The sequence below is a fragment of the Petromyzon marinus genome, chromosome 47 (assembly GCF_048934315.1).
Source record: "Petromyzon marinus isolate PM22_M1 ecotype Great Lakes invasive population chromosome 47, UKy_Petmar_22M1.pri1.0, whole genome shotgun sequence".
NCBI classification, from domain to species: Eukaryota; Metazoa; Chordata; class Hyperoartia; order Petromyzontiformes; family Petromyzontidae; genus Petromyzon; species Petromyzon marinus.
In genome coordinates this window covers 3,439,032-3,455,930 of record NC_133713.1, presented here as the reverse complement: position 1 = coordinate 3,455,930, position 16,899 = coordinate 3,439,032, and the positions used below count along the sequence as shown (strand labels likewise).

The window sequence follows — 16,899 nt, the reverse complement described above, 5'->3', positions numbered from 1 at the left end:
TCCGCCTCCTCCTCTCTACCCTCCTCCTCCTCTCTACCCTCCTCCTCCTCTCTACCCTCCTCCTCCTCTCTACCCTCCTCCTCCTCTCTCTCTACCCGCCTCCTCCTCTCTCTCTTCCCGCCTCCTCTCTCTACCCGCCTCCTCTCTACCCTCCTCCTCCTCTCTACCCGCCTCCTCCTCTCTACCCGCCTCCTCCTCTCTTCCCGCCTCCTCTCTCTACCCTCCTCTCTCTACCCTCCTCTCTACCCTCCTCTCTCTCTACCCGCCTCCTCCTCTCTCTCTTCCCGCCTCCTCTCTACCCTCCTCCTCCTCTCTACCCGCCTCCTCCTCTCTACCCGCCTCCTCCTCTCTACCCTCCTCCTCTCTTCCCGCCTCCTCTCTCTACCCTCCTCTCTCTACCCTCCTCCTCTCTACCCTCCTCCTCTCTACCCTCCTCCTCTCTACCCTCATCCTCTCTACCCGCCTCCTCCTCTCTACCCTCCTCCTCTCTCTACCCTCCGCCTCCTCGCTCCCTCTCATCTCCCTCCGCTCTCTCAACCCTCGGCTCTCTTCGCTGGCTGCTCAGCTGTAGCTCGTTGCTGTTCCCCGCCGGCTTCTCCTCACGCCTTGCCTGTGCCCTCGTTGTTGTTGGTGGTGGTGAAGGAGGAGGAGACGGTGGAGGAGGTGAAGGAGGAGGAGACGGTGGTGGTGAAGGAGGAGGCGGCGGTGGTTTTGGAGTCTGGGGCGGAGCGGCGGCTGAGACGCGAATGCGGAATTCAGGTGACGATGGTGATGGTTGTTGCCCAGAGGGTGGCAAAGACGACGGCTGTGGGTGGCGAGGGTGGTGCCGATGTTAGAGGTTGTCATGCTGTGGTGACAGTGTTCGTAATCATAGTGGTTAGTAATTATGGTGGTGGTAGTCGTCGTCGATGGCGGTGATGGTAACAGTGGTGGTGGTGACGATGGTATTGGTGTTGATGATGATCGTGGCGATGGTGATGTCTGTGGGATTAACCCGGGGGGACTGCTCACGATGTGGCTCTCACGTTGGTGCCGTGAGGCTTCACGTGCAGCAAGCGCTGTTTGTGCTGGGTTTTATGTGATGAGAGCGGCTGTCATACGGCTGAATGCTCACATACTCCATTACGCTGTGCAGATCTGTATCTACCATGGGACCTTTCTTGATTCCTTGCAAAAGCTATCTCTCTATTTGGTGTTTGGACATCATGACACCTGTTTCATTGCCAGAAAGGGTAAAACCTATTCATATTTTTCCATAATAAAGGTTTTTGGGTTGGATCGCGTTATTTATAAATGTGGCGTAACTCTCCACCACCTGACATGGCCAATCAGCAAAAAAAGTGTCACGTTGACAAAAGACAAATAATTCACTACTTTAGCCCACCGGTGTGTTGAAGAGTGAATCCACAACATTTACAGTTTGAGTACGACGTTTCGCTGGTAAATACATCCAGCATCATCGGGCAATTCGTCGGGTGGAGGGTTACGACACATTTATAAATAACGCGATCTAACCCAAAAACCTTTATTATGAATAATATTGGTCGCGAAAGCCTACGTGTTAAACTCTTATTTTTCCATTCACTGAGCAAACGATACGACACTTTAACCCGTGCGCTCGTAAATACTTGCATTGCAATCGGACTGTCTCTGATCCTCCTGGTTCCCAGGCTGTATGCATCCCGTAGCGCTCATTCCCTTGGCAAAGGTGAGGGGGCTGGTTGGGCTCACCCATAGATCTGAGTTGGCGTAGCCAGGTGAGAGATCTGAGTTGACTTAGCCAGGTGAGAGATCTGAGTTGGCATGGCCAGGTAAGAGATCTGAGTTGGTGTAGCCAGGTGAGAGATCTGAGTTGACTTAGCCAGGTGAGAGATCTGAGTTGGTGTAGCCAGGTAAGAGATCTGAGTTGGTGTGGCCAGGTGAGAGATCTGAGTTGGTGTAGCCAGGTGAGAGATCTGAGTTGGTGTAGCCAGGTGAGTCATCTGAGTTGGTGTAGCCAGGTGAGAGATCTGAGTTGACTTAGCCAGGTGAGAGATCTGAGTTGGTGTAGCCAGGTGAGACATCTGAGTTGGTGTAGCCAGGTGAGAGATCTGAGTTGACTTAGCCAGGTGAGAGATCTGAGTTGGCGTGGCCAGGTAATAGATCTGAGTTGGTGTAGCCAGGTGAGAGATCTGAGTTGACTTAGCCAGGTGAGAGATCTGAGTTGGTGTAGCCAGGTGAGACATTTGAGTTGGTGTAGCCAGGTGAGAGATCTGAGTTGACTTAGCCAGGTGAGAGATCTGAGTTGGTGTAGCCAGGTGAGACATTTGAGTTGGTGTAGCCAGGTGAGAGATCTGAGTTGACTTAGCCAGGTGAGAGATCTGAGTTGGTGTAGCCAGTGAGTACAGTGAGTTGGTCCCACCTCGCGCTACAGATCTGATGGCCTGGATTCGATCCCCAGCCTCGGAGAAGATTATAATACAGTATTACTGATATCCAGCCAAACCTGTTCTGGAGTGCCTCCACGAGCTGAACTGAACCTTGGATGAGTGTAAACATCAGAACTAGGAAGACAAAGGCAGCTGGGTGCGGTGCTGGCCACCCACCCCCCGCCCTACCCCCCCCCCCCCCGTTTTGCGCTGTGATGTCCCTAACAGCGGATGTTGGTGCCAATCGTGTGACTATACATGGACAGGGGTGGTGGGGGGGGCGCCCATTTAAAATTTTGTGAAATGAAATTAATTTGAGTTGGCTATTTTTTCACGTTTTTTTCCACCGCTTTCAATTAAATCTGTAACGCGGTTGAATTATGATCCATTTGGTTCACGTTGTGCGTCACTTCATGCCCGCTGCTGTTTTCATTTTTGGGTGACCCGGGGTCACTCGTACAAAGGAAAGGCTGCCCTGGTTTCTTGAGCTCTCGGTTTCGGCTATCATAACTTGAACAGAGGTCGGTTTCTTTCCTTGTTTTTCTGGACAGACTAGATGGACGAGACTTTGCCAGTCATCTTAGCGCGCCCCATCCACCGCGTCACGGCTCCTCAGGCTCCACCGCGGCAGACCACGGCACCAGGAAACTAAACGCAGGTGACAGTCTGCGCAGGCTCGGCACGGCGAGTGACGTCCGCGCGGTCTCCTCGAGCGACGTGTGCGTGTTTGCACAGCGGTGCCACGCTCTCGCCTGAAGTAGCACCCCTCCGCTCGATCCTCGGGGGTGCCCTCGCGTCACGGAGGCGGTTTGCGGTGTTGAGTTCCTCGCCGGCAGCGGGTGCGGCTGCCGGGCCGTGCAATTTATGCCGGGGAGTCCCTCGGAGCGAAAGAGGCCGGGGCGCCGGGTCACGGAGAGGAGGGGACGGTTGACGAGCGGGAGGCCCCCCCTCGAGCCAGGGCTCGTGCAAAGCCCCCCTGCGCCACTCCACGTCGGGTCTTGGTTCCACTTTAAACGAAACGCTTGCTCAAGAGCAGAGGCCTGAAGTTGGTGGCCGGCAGCGAGCGCCCTCCTTGCGGTGCAGGCGCCCTTGGCGTTGGGTTCGTGCGCACGCACGGCACGCGCACGCGCACGCGTCCGGGATGTGCTGTGGTGTTGACCCACTGGCTGTGTTTGTCCATCGGTCAGGACGCGTAGGTTAAGCGTCTTTTGCAAGCAGGGTTGAGCGTGACGTACCGCACTTGCGGAATCTCTGTCGGACAGATTTGGAGCCTGCGGGGCAGGGGTGGGGAACGTATGGCCCCACGGCCCGACGGCCGCGCCCCTAGCACGTGGAGAATGGCTCGCAAACATGATAGGATCTATGTTCTTAGTTTTTTCGGTAAAGTCACGTTGAAGAGAAACAACAAAATAATAAAATATATATAAAACAATAAAAAATTCTCACGACATTTCGACCATAACTCAAACGGTCGTCTTCAGGTGTGTTGGTTCGCATCAATTTATTTTTAAACGGCGCATTTATTTATTTATTAAAAAACGTTAGCGCCACGCGCAACGATTTGGCAGTTTACCCAGGACTAGTCCATCTATATTCTGAAAAGAGGAGGGGGGAGACGAAATTTTTTATAATGTATGCTGTCTGAAAGCCACTGTAAGCGTGAACAATCAATTAAGACCTGAAATGGTTTATCAAATCTTTCCAATGATTGCTAAGATAGAATCCATCTTCTCGGTTGAAATTGTCTCTGTGCTTGTATATGTGGATAGCCTCATGAACGAATCTCTCATGGAAGCCAGATGGCTTACAAAGAACCTCTGTCGGAAAAGTCAATGGCATGTGAGCCTACTGAATTAGAACAATGATCTGCCACGGCCGAGGTGTTGGTCCTACCGTGTTTAAGGTCTGCTTTGTGTTCACGAATGCGGTCCGAGACATGGCGTTTAGTTTCTCCAATGTAACTACTACCACAGAGGCAACTTAGTTTGTAGACACCAGGGTATTGTATGTCCGGAATCACATCTTTTACAGACGGAACCAGATCACGGATTTTATATAATGTGTTGAAACGGACCTGGATTATTTTGTTGGTTTGTGTGACGAGGCTGTTGGTGGGATCTCTTTTTATTTTTGTATAACTACCATCGTCGAGTAATTCTTTAACAAAATAATCTCTGATTCAACCGCATTAATTGATCAATCTAAACAGTTTTCGTTGAAACCTTCTGCTGCCAGGCCACCAAGATTATACGGCTTACCAAAAATACATAAAGTAGATACACCCCTTCGTCCCATAGTCTCTACTATCGGCTCCCCCACCTACAAACTAGCTCGTTTTTTGTTTGAAATCCTGCGTCCTTTCACTGGAAAGACCACCTCTGCGGTACAAAATTCTACTCACCTGGTATCGACAATCAAGGGTATTTCCCTGTCCCCAGACAACCTGCTTGTCAGTTTTGATGTAGTTTCCTTATTCACCAAGGTTCCTGTACCTGACACCATTGCAATCATTGAAGACTTAGTTCATCAAGGACTAAACACTGAGGTACCCCCCCCTGGTGAGACACTGTTTAACCAATACATACTTCACTTGGAATGGAACTTTCTACAAACAAACTGAGGGCACCCCAATGGGCTCCCCCCTTTCTCCAGTTATAGCTAACATTTTCATGGAGAAATTTGAGACTTACGCCATCCAGACTGCCACTCTGCGCCCAACCTTATGGAAGAGGTACGTGGATGACACTTTTGTCATCTGGCCACATGGCCGGCCTGCTCTAGACCAATTCTTCGACCACATCAATTCCATACACCCAGCCATCAGATTTACCATGGAAGTCGAAATAGATGGCAAGATACCTTTTTTGGATGTCCTAATTAAAAAGAGACCTGATGGTTCAATGAGCCACTCTGTCTACAGGAAAGCTACCCATACGGATGCTTATCTGAAACCGGATTCCCACCACCATCCATCACAGAAGAATTCTCTCATCAAAACTCTGTATCATAGAGCCCAATGCATATCCGACCAGGAACACATAAGCAGTGAACTCAAGCACGTACACCAAGCTCTTAGGGATAATGGTTACTCCGACTATACAATCCGCAAAGCTATCACTCAAACCATGAAGAAGAACCCTCTTGAGGAGCCTTTCAAAACCATCACTTTACCCTACATTGCTGGGATCACAAAAAAGATCTCCAAAATCTTGAATAAACACAAGATCCAGGTCCGTTTCAACACATTACATAAAATCCGTGATCTGGTTCCGTCTGTAAAAGATGTGATTCCGGACATACAATACCCTGGTGTCTACAAACTAAGTTGCCTCTGTGGTAGTAGTTACATTGGAGAAACCAAACGCCATGTCTCGGACCGCATTCGTGAACACAAAGCAGACCTTAAACACGGTAGGACCAACACCTCGGCCGTGGCAGATCATTGTTCTAATTCAGTAGGCTCACATGCCATTGACTTTTCTAAGACAGAGGTTCTTTGTAAGCCATCTGGCTTCCATGAGAGATTCGTTCATGAGGCTATCCACATATACAAGCACAGAGACAATTTCAACCGAGAAGATGGATTCTATCTTAGCAATCATTGGAAAGATTTGATAAACCATTTCAGGTCTTAATTGATTGTTCACGCTTACAGTGGCTTTCAGACAGCATACATTTAAAAAATTTCGTCTCCCCCCTCCTCTTTTCAGAATATAGATGGACTAGTCCTGGGTAAACTGCCAAATCGTTGCGCGTGGCGCTAACGTTTTTTATAAATAAATAAATGCGCCGTTTAAAAATAAATTGATGCGAACCAACACACCTGAAGACGACCGTTTGAGTTATGGTCGAAACGTCGTGAGAATTTTTTATTGTTTTATATATATTTTATTATTTTGTTGTTTCTCTTCAACGTGACTTTACCGAAAAAAACTAAGAATATGAATTACTGCAGTCACGAAAGCTTTAAATCAAAATGATAGGATCTGTTATGGCAAGCATCTTGACCGTTCTGATCGGTTACTCAAGAGGGATATTTATGACTGGAAAACACCGTGTTTATAATTTTGGCACACCCAGTCACTTCTGTCACTGCGAGTGACCGAGGGGTGCGTCAAGGTGTGGCCCGTCAAAGGTATTTGATAGTCCACTTTGGCCCTCATTCAGGAACATTATCTCCGCCTCTACTGTCCGGTGATGCTGCTCCCTGGCAGCAGACAACGTTGGCCTCCTCTGCGGCCAGGTCCGCCTCATTCCTACCCAGTTTCAGAGTGTACGCGTCGCAGGGTTTTATAATTAATGTCGCTCGTTCACCCGCTTTTTTCAACGGTTTTACTGAACTTGATTCCTTTGTTTGTCGTGGTCAAATCTTGTAATCAAAATTTTGTCCACTTCCCGTTGTCCAATCAATTCCACATTTTGCACACTCAGATCCGGTGACAATGCATGCCTGTATCAAAATCGGTATCAATTAATTCGCTGCTTTAAAGCAATTTACATTTTGTATGGACGCCTTATTAATTATAAAATGTATTTGTGTAGGTCAAAAACGCCGCGGTCCCTAAACTGTGGATTCGGCTCGCACAGAACGCAGGCGCCGCGTGTCTCAGGTGCCACGTGTCTCAGGTGCCACGTGTCTCAGGTGCCACGTGTCTCAGGTGCCACTGACGTACTTCTCAACCGCGAGTTAAACGAAGTTGTTAATAAAACCGTTGTTTATTTCTGTTTGGTATATGTTGATTCGTTGTGCCCGGGGCTGCCGGAAGATTGTTGGAGGCTTGGGGCAAAATGCCAGACGATGCTCCCTCTGAGACCCCCGCAGTAAAAGCTGTCCCGCCCGCCTCTCCCCTTCCCTCCGTGCGGCCCGAACTGTGGGTCCGGGCCAACTCTCCTCCCCAGGCCGTGCCGCCATCGTCTTGCGGCGACGCATGGGACGCCTCCGCCATCGGACGGCACGGGACGACCTGGGCGGCCCTCGCCGGACGGTCATGAGGAGCGCGGAGCCGCGCTCCCACGCTCTACCGTGATGGACGGCGACGGTCCCCGCCCCTCCCGGCTGCTGGCGGCGCTTGCGCTGGCGGCGCTTGCTCTGGCCGCGCTCCCGGCGCACGGAGCGGAGCACGGCTCGGTGGCACGGCACGCCATCAAGCTGCACCGTGGGCGTGAGGCGGCCGCACGAGCTGTCCGTAGCGGTGGCGGAGCCAGCGGCGGCATTAAACAGTGGGCGTGCGGCCGGCTGGCCACCCTGCTCAAGCACAAAGCCCAGGTGATCCGCAAGCTCAACTCGGCGATCGGCGTGGTGGAGAAGGATGGCAGGATTTCGCCGGAGGAGAAGCTCTTCCAGGTACGTGGAGCTGGAGAGGGGGCAGCCGGTGCGGAGGGGATATGTCGCTGCTGTTGCTGCGTGTACCTTCTGGTGGCAGCAGGTGCGGAACAATGCATCGAGTCGTCAATGAAAATGCATTCTTACGCTTAACGCCGGTTCCGCCCAGAATATGGTGAACGACGGCACATCTGGGGAACGGAAAATAGTCCGGGCGCGAGCGGTGTTCGCCGTCGCATCGCAAATGTTCCGCCTATCACCTGTACTGCCGAGCCAACAAACGGGACAAAACAAATAAGAAAAACACCAACGAGACAAACACAAAAGTCAGCTACTAACCGGATTAGGTAGCGGTGTGGTGGTGGCATTGTCAGCTGACCCGGCTGCCCGCCTCTCGCCCCCAGGTGCACACGCTGGAGATCTTCCAGAGGGAGCTCAACGACAGCGAGAGTTCCGTGTTCCAGGCCATCGCGGGCCTGCAGCGCGCACTGCAGGGCGACTTCCGGGACCTCCTCAACATGAAGGAGAGCAGTCGCCAGCGGTTGGAGGCCCTGCGGCAGGCGGCCATCAAGGTGCCCGCAAGGGGGGAGCGAGTGGCGCTCGGGTCGTATGTTGTCACGGTCCGCTCGCACGCTCTTGTATTCATCGCACGGTCAAGGTGCGAGTTAAAGAACAATTGTGACGTGTCGGTGGCGTAGAGAGTTTTATACGGCAGCCACGTACAGCTCTGTTGGTGGTCTAGACAAGGCCGAGAGCTTGTACGTTGTGTTGCCGACGGGCGGCGCGTTGCCGATGAGAATGCCTCGTGTGCCCCCCCCGCTCCACGCGCCAGGAGGAGCAGGAGTACGTGGAGCTGGTGGCGGCGGAGCGGCGCGAGGCGGAGGCCCTGAAAGTGCGAGCGCTGCGCAACCGCAGCCTCTCCATGCTGGACGGCGTGCTGGAGGACGTGCGGCGCGCCGCCAACCGCCTGGAGGAGCGCATCGAGGAGCACGTCTTCGACAACCAGGAGATGGTGAGCCTCCCCGGCCGCGCCACCCTCCCCGCGGTGCTCGGCCGTTTAGATTTATCCCGCGAGCCACGGCGTCTCCTCCTGCGGACGCATGGAACTCTTTCCCGTCACCGGCGACGTCCGCAATTTGCAGGGCGGGTGGTGTCCCACTCATCGCTGAATCTCGGAACGCGCAAGGGGTTCGGCGTTGATCTTAAGACATTCGGCTGCAGCGACACTCTATGATAGTAGCTGGCGCCAAGCTAGGCCACTTCGATTCGATTCCATCCATAATCGATTCCATCCATAATCGACTCCATTCCGATGACGTAAACGTACGTTATCGGAACGAATCGGAAGGAAAAAAACACGTAGGCTTTCGCGACCAATATTATTCATGGATGTAATTACCAGCGAAACGTCGTACTCAAACTGTAAATGTTGTGGATTCACTCTTCAACACACTGGTGGTGCTAAAGTAGTGAACTATTTGTCTTTTGTCAACGTGACACTTTTTTTGCTGATCGGCCGTGTTTGGGTGGTGGAGGGTTACAACACATTTATAAATAACGCGATCTAACCCAAAAACCTTTATTATGAAGGAAAAAAACGATGACTTGCACGTCCGCCATCGTACACGTCCGCCATCGCAACGGGAAAGGGTTCAGAGCGGCCCGCGGTGCGACCGCGGTCACGCGGCCCCAAACCTCCCGGAGGCTCCGGGCGCCCGCGCGCTCAGCTAAAGTTAGACGTCGTGCCGGACACGGCGCGGCGTCGGGAGGGACGCAGAGAGCGCCGCCACGGGAAAAAAAACCGCCGGCGCGGTCGACGGCGCTGACCTCCCACTCGCCGCGCCAGGGGAAAGGCGCCAACGTGGAGGCGGTGTGGCGGCTGGAGGAGCCGGACGAGGACGGCGTGGGGAACATGTCGCGGCGCGAGGCCGGCGGTGAGGACCTGGGCCTGAGCATGCTCATCGACTCGCTCAACAACCAGTACGTGCTCACCAAGCCCCGCGACTCCACCATCCCGCGCTCCGACCACCACCTCATCACGGTGAGACGCGGGGCCCTCGTGCCGGGGATGAAAAAAATGACGACGACGATTGTGTGTACACGACGCGGGCGTGGAGCAGCCCGATCTCGGGGTATCTTTCCTGCTGCCTCTGCGTGGACGTATGCACGTACGTCTGGACGCACGGACCGCACGTAGCCAACCATGCTTATCGGAGGTGCGGAGAGAGCAATGGTTAACGCGCTGCACTTCGACAATCGCTCGCGGCGAAAGCCGATGACGATTATCTGAATCGGTCCTGAGCCTCTCCCTAGGTCAGCTCGGCCTCAAATGAGTGTCTGGTCCGATGTGTTAACATCACCACTGGGGAGACAAAGGCGGCCAGGGAGGTAGTGCTGGCCACCCACTCCCTCGTGTGCCTGGCCCCAGGGCGCTGCTGTGTCTTTGGGCTGGTGTTCGGATTCCTCTGTTCCTGCCTCTCTCACCTCAGGACGTCTCTCTGTTTGTGGTCCCAGGACATCGTTGCCATCGTCCTGCTGTCCCTGCCCTGCGGGTGGCTGTGCATGCTCATGGGGCTGCCCTCAATGTTCGGCTACGTGGTGTGCGGCGTGCTGCTCGGCCCCTCCGGCCTCAACGCCATCAAGGTAACCGCCCCGAGCCCGCACACCTACCGCCTCCTCCCGCCACCACCCCCCCCACCCCCACATGCTAATGGAACGCTCCGATCGTCGGCTCGCTTCCCCTTGCACCCCGAGTCCTGTGGCGCACGCGCAGTTCTCGATCGGTCCTCCCCATCGTGCCTTGCGTGTCACGTGACATCCCCACACCGCGTGTGCACTACACCTCAGCCTTGTTTTGGACCGCCAACTCTTCATCATCATCATGATCAGCCGTTGTCAATCCGCTGCTGGATGAAGACCTCCCGATGCCACCGCCATCCCTCACGGCCCAGTTCTGCCACAATCCACCTCGCTCCTACAAACGAACCGATCCCATTGCTCCATCTCCGCGGGGGATGTCCTCCCGGGCGCGTTCTCCCCGTTGGCTGCCTCTCAGCAGCAACAAAACGTGCCGCCTCCACCGACCCACACCGACTGGCACGGTGGAGTACGGTCGAACGACCCCGATGGATGACACCGTGGGGGAGGGGGTCGTGCCGCGTTGGCGAGTCGGGCCGTGCGGGCGCCCTGAGCCGCGTGACGCGGTGTGACGCGGTGTGACGCGGTGTGACGCGGCGTGACGCGGCGTGACGCGGCGTGACGCGGCGTGACGCGGCGTGACGCGGTGTGATGCGGTGTGATGCGGTGTGCAGGCCATCGTGCAGGTGGAGACGCTGGGGGAGTTTGGCGTCTTCTTCACACTCTTCTTCGTGGGGCTCGAGTTTTACCCGGACCGGCTGCGCAAGGTGGAGGCCATGGCCACTCACGTACACACACATACACACACATACACACACATACACACACACATACACACATGCACACACACATGCACACACACATGCACACATACACACATGCATACACACATACATACACACACATACACACATGCACACACACACACATGCACACGCATACACACACATACATACACACACATACACACACATACACACACATACACACACATACACACACACAAAGATCCCCCGTATAGCCTTAACAGACTGTAGGGGCAAGTGCTGTTAGCGAGCACCTACGAAGGCCGAAACGGTACACGAGGGGGTGGGTGGCCAGCACCACGCCCGACCGCCTTTGTCTCCCTAGTGGCAATGTTTACACACCGCACCAGGTACTCATTTGAGGCTGAGTCGAACTAGGGGAGGCCCGGGACCGGTTCAGATAATCGTCACCGGTGTTGGCCGTGAGCGGGAATCGAACTCGGGTCGCCAAGTTCATAGCGCAGCGCGCTAACCGCTACACTATCGCTCCCCACACATACACATACACACATACATACATACACACACGCACACATACACGCACGCACACATGCATGCACACATACACGCATGCACACATACACGCACACATACATGCACACATACACGCATGCACACATACACGCACACACGCACATACGCACGCACGCACACACGGGATAGTGCATGACGCTCACAGGGAAACCACAAACGTGGACAGAACATATACACACATGCACCAAACTACACACACACACACCTAATCACGCACACACAAAGATCCCCCGTATAGCCTTTAACAGACTATTGGGACAAGTGCTATTTGTGAGCACCTATGAAGGCCGGCACGGCACACGAGGGGGTGCTGTGCTAGGTACTCATTTGAGGCTGATTCGATCTAGGGAGAGGCCCAGGACCGATTCAATTAATCATCACCGGTGTTGGGACTGAACGGGAATTGAACTTTGGTTGCCGGGTTTGCAGTGCAGCGCGCTAACACTTGCACTACCGCTCCCCACTACTGCGTGTGTGGGTGGTGCGTGCATGTGTGGTGCGTGTGTGATGCATGCATGGTGCTTGGTGCGTGGTGCTTGCGTGAGATGCGTGCTTGTTGCGTGTCTGGTGCGTGGTGCTTGCGTGTGTGGTGCGTGCGTGGTGCGAGCGTGGTGCGTGCGTGGTGTGTGTGTGGTGTGTGCGTGGTGTGTGTGTGGTGCGTGCGTGGTGTGTGTGTGATGCGTGCGTGGTGTGTGTGTGATGCGTGCGTGGTGTGTGTGTGATGCGTGCGTGGTGTGTGTGTGATGCGTGTGTGCTTGGTGTGTGCTTGGTGCGTGCTTGGTGCGTGTGGTGCGTGCGTGGTGCGTGCTTGGGTGCGTTCTTGGTGTGTGCGTGGTGTGTGTGTGATGCGTGCGTGGTGTGTGTGTGAAGCGTGCGTGGTGTGTGTGTGATGCGTGTGTGCTTGGTGTGTGCTTGGTGCGTGTGTGGTGCGTGTGGTGTGTGCTTGGTGCGTGCGTGGTGCGTGCTTGGGTGCGTGCTTGGTGTGTGCGTGGTGCGTGCGTGCGTGCAGGTGTGGCGCGTCGCTCTGCAGACCCCGCTGGCCATGATGGTGCTGATGCTGGGCACGGGGCTGCTGTGGGGCCACGTGCTGCACATCCCACCCAACCAGAGCCTCTTCATCTCCGCGTGCCTCTCGCTCTCCAGCACGCCGCTCATCTCCAAGTTCCTGCAGGCGGCCGGCGCGCGGCCCGACAAGGAGGGTGGGTTCCGCGCACCCTCGGCCTCCGGCCCCGACGGCTCGACGGCTCCTAGGCCCGCATGGTCCCGAGGCCCGCGCGGCCTCCAGCCTTCCGTGACCTCTTAAGCCTCCGTGACCCCCACCGTGCGTGCTGAGAACAGCGACGTGTAAAGCCCCCTTACGTGAGCGCAGGGGTGAGAAACCTCTTCCTTACTCGGGGTCGATCCACCGATGGTCATGGGGTGAAGGGGTCAAATAGGACTTTCCTATATACCTTTGGTCCGGTGATCACACATTAACACACTTCAGCCACGTCCGTCGCTGCAAGAGGCCCTTGCGGTAACAGGAGCTAAAATTATAAACTCAATATTTGCCAGGTTTGAAAATTCCCCCTCCCGAGTCCCCGATTGGTGGAGCCCAGTGGCAGAAGAGCGATATTGTGCCGCGGCAGATCGTATGGAATGAAGTCGTGGGACCGGATCCCACCCATGGGTCGTGTGTTCCCAAGCCGCGCCGAGGGGGGGGGAGGATATTTCCCGTGGACGTTCGGCTGATTCTACCCCTCCGCCGCCCTCCCCGCTGTCGCCAGGAGACGGGGACTACAGCAGCATGCTGCTGGGCATCCTGGTGGTGCAGGACATGCAGCTGAGCGTCATCATCGCACTCATGCCCACGCTCGCGCAGGCCGGCACGGCACACCCCGCCAGGTACCCTGACCCCGGGTCACCAAAATGACGAAAGCAAAACCAATGGAATAAAGTCACAGCAATGGAACGGGTTGAGATCAGAAATGTAGGCAACTGCATTCATAGACAACGGACTTCATCCTTCTGACTCCATCTCCCCTCCCTGCCTGCGCCCAATTGAGTGCCGTAGCCCGGCTTGCCGGAGCGCGCCGAGCGATCGCGCGGGGCAGGCGTGCGGAACCTGTGGCCCACGAGCCCCAGGCCTCTGCCACCGCTCGGCCAACGACTCGTTTGCCACGACCGTTCTTGCGGTCGTGAGCCAGCCGTCGAGCTTGGGAGGGCGGTGACACATGGCGACCGCCGGCAAGTCTTCACGCCGTCCTCTCGACGCGCGGTGGCACTGAGAGAATTCCCAGTGCGGCTGTGTGCGTGCGTGTGTGTGTGTGTGCGCGTGTGCGTGCGTGTGTGCGTGTGTGCGCGTGCGTCCATGCGCGGGGAGCGGTAGCGCGGGAAGCGGTAGCGCGCCGCGCTATGAAGCCGGCGTCCCAAGTTTGATTCCCGCTCACGGCCAACAGCACTGATGATTATCTGAATCGGTCCCCTAGGTCGACTCGGCCTCAAATGAGTACCTAGTGCGATGTGTAAGCATGGCCACTGGGGAGACAAAGGCGGCCGAGCGTGGTGCTGGCCACCCTCCCTCTCGTGTGCCATGTCGGCCCGTAATAGGTGCTCGCTAACAGCACTTGCTCCTACAGTCTGCTAAGGCTATATGTGGGGGGGGTCTTCGTGCGCTTGTGTCTGTGTGCGTGTGTGCGTGTGTGCGTGTGTGCGTGTGCCCCGGCAGCGCGCTGTGGGAGTGGGTGCGCGTGTCGGGGCTGGTGGGCCGCGTGCTCGCGTCCATGGCCGGCGTGCTGCTGCTCTGCGTGCTGCTGCGGTCGCGCGTCATCGGCCCCTTCTACCGCCGCCTGCACAGCGCCAGCGCGCGCGCCGGCAGCCCCGAGCTGCTCACGCTCGGCCTCTCCGCGTTCATCTTCGCCATGCTGCGGGTGGGGCACGCGCACGCGGCCAAAGCTCGGCCCGCACGGCCTCGGCGCGCCGTCGGGGCGAGCGACGCGTTAAACGAGGTCGCGGGAACGACGACGGCCCTCACCGCGATGGCGTCGCCGCCGCCCCCTCCGCCCCCTCCGCCCCCTCCTTTCCCTGCAGGTGACGGAGGCGCTGGAAGTGTCCATGGAGCTGGGCTGCTTCCTGTCGGGCGTCCTCGTCTCCTCGCTGGGCCACGTCGTTACCGAGGAGGTGAGCAGCTGCCTGGAGCCGATCCGCGACTTCCTCGCCATCCTCTTCTTCGCCTCAATAGGTGAGAGAGTTGATGGCAGTCGGTTGACGTCGGATTACTCGACCAGTAATTGGAATCGACTACTTCTGCTGTGGTCGATTATGCAGCCCACCCCCCCCCCCCCCTTTAAAACTCTCAGCCACCTCCTACATCCTGCCTCCCGAAGGCAGGAAACCCCCTGTGAGCCACGCCCGGCATGAAGCGGCCCCACCCGTCACCTGTAGTCCCGCGGCGCACTTGGGAGCAAGCGAAGACTTTTTCCCAACGACATTCGCACCACCACTCGACCCGTCGGAGGACGGGTCGAGTGGTGGTTTAGTCTCACGAAGCTAACCGCACGTGCGGCCGTCCATGCCGTGGTGAGCGCGTGCCTCGTGCCCTCTGACCCCTGACCCTCGAACCCCCCCCCCCCCACCCGCGCTCCCCCAGGGCTACACGTGTTCCCCACGTTCGTGCTCTACGAGTTCTCCACGCTGCTCTTCCTCACCCTCTTCGTCGTCTTTGTAAAGGTAAACGGCGCCCGGCACGACGCTTGCCCGTGAGAGCGCAAGGGGAATACACCTGCGGGAGATTTGACGTGCTTTGCCCCCCCCCCCCCCCCCGTGACCGAGAATACCCGGAGGGTACCCGACCTCGTCGAGACCTCATAGCTGGGTCGAGCGTGGCCGCTGCTTGGACGGGCCACCAACGTGCGTGAAGGGCGCTGCTCGCAGCAGCGGGCAGCGCATCAGAACCGCGTCTCTGCTCCCACGCCTTCACCGACTCGCACTGATCCGAGTGGCGAAGTGTCGTCAAGTTACCCGCACGTGCGTGCGTGTTCCGTGTTCCGCGTTCCTTGTCCCCCGTGCGTTTCCCGCAGTTCGCCTTTGCGTCGGCGGTGCTGTGGGTGGTGCTGCCGCGGGGCAGCCGCTACCTCTGCTGGGTGGTGGCGTCGGGCCTGGCCCAGGTCAGCGAGTTCAGCTTCGTGCTGGGGAGCCGTGCTCGCCGCGCCGGCATCGTGTCCCGCGAGGTGAGGCGCCGGCTCGGCACACAGGGCCGCACGCGCGCGCACACGCGCCCCACGTGTGCACCCGCATATACGCACACGTGCATACGCGCACACCACGGCACGCTGGCAGGACGCGGGGAACGCACGGGGAACACGGTGTACACACAGGGAGCGCGGTAAACGCAGCACACGCATGCACGTCTCAATATCCTGACGGCTGCATATCTCACGGGAGAGTGCAAACAGATGCGGAGCGCACACTGAGATCGGTGGGAGACGTGTCGAGGCGTTGAATGAAAATGTAGTTTCCTCCGCGCTATCTCCCTGCGATGACGGAGCACCCCGCATCACGTGACGAGGTCGTGCGCTCACGCGAGCCGCTGCCCCCCCGGCCCCCTCCGCGTGCCCCCCCCCCCAGGTCTACCTGCTCATCTTGAGCGTGACGACGCTGAGTCTGCTGCTGGCGCCCGCGCTGTGGCGCCTGTCCCTCGCCCGGTGCCTGCCCCCCACGGCAGACCGCAGGGTGGCAGCGTGACGGGCAGCGGCCGCCACCGCAGCGGGCCGCGTGGCCGCGGCGCAGGCCGCGCCAGAGGGCCCACGGCACTCCTGACCGGCAATCCTCGCCGACACTCCTTAACCGACATGCCACCGTCCCCACAATCCACATTTTCAGCTCCACTCCCTGCATCGCAACATTTGCCACTCTCAAACTCCATCAGACCTGCACTCCAATCTTAAACGCCGACAGCTGCACACCACCACAACCACACCAACCGTACACACCCTGATACACTACACAACACACCTCACACTGCACGCCACACCTCACATTCCACACCTCACCCCACACACAGCCCCCGGGGGACGAGCGAGACTCCCTGGGGCCCCAGCAAGGCTCCGTGAGGCGCTTGCCGAGAACGCGGCTCTCAGCCGGACCCGGTCACCCCTTGTGCCCGGGAGAAAGAACGTCACAAACACAGCAGGACTCACGGAAAAGCACTTTG

General features: G+C 56.9%; 1 protein-coding gene across 2 annotated transcripts; it reads left to right on the top strand.

The window, feature by feature from the left end:
- The first annotated feature begins 2 nt into the window (after nucleotides 1-2).
- On the top strand, nucleotides 3-16,554 carry SLC9D1 (solute carrier family 9 member D1). 2 transcript variants are annotated; one of them, XM_032945092.2, is made up of 15 exons: nucleotides 3-759; nucleotides 2,965-3,066; nucleotides 7,308-7,752; nucleotides 8,136-8,303; nucleotides 8,564-8,743; nucleotides 9,578-9,772; nucleotides 10,246-10,374; nucleotides 11,043-11,135; nucleotides 12,718-12,907; nucleotides 13,475-13,592; nucleotides 14,416-14,617; nucleotides 14,778-14,928; nucleotides 15,337-15,416; nucleotides 15,767-15,916; nucleotides 16,314-16,554. In XM_032945092.2, the coding sequence occupies exons 3-15, from the start codon at nucleotides 7,435-7,437 to the stop codon at nucleotides 16,428-16,430; spliced, it is 2,091 nt and encodes a 696-aa protein (XP_032800983.1). In that variant the 5' UTR covers nucleotides 3-759; nucleotides 2,965-3,066; nucleotides 7,308-7,434; the 3' UTR covers nucleotides 16,431-16,554. The 2 variants fall into 2 exon arrangements, with proteins under 2 accessions (XP_032800983.1, XP_032800982.1); XM_032945091.2 differs by having other exon boundaries at nucleotides 2,960-3,066.
- The last annotated feature ends 345 nt before the right edge of the window (nucleotides 16,555-16,899 follow it).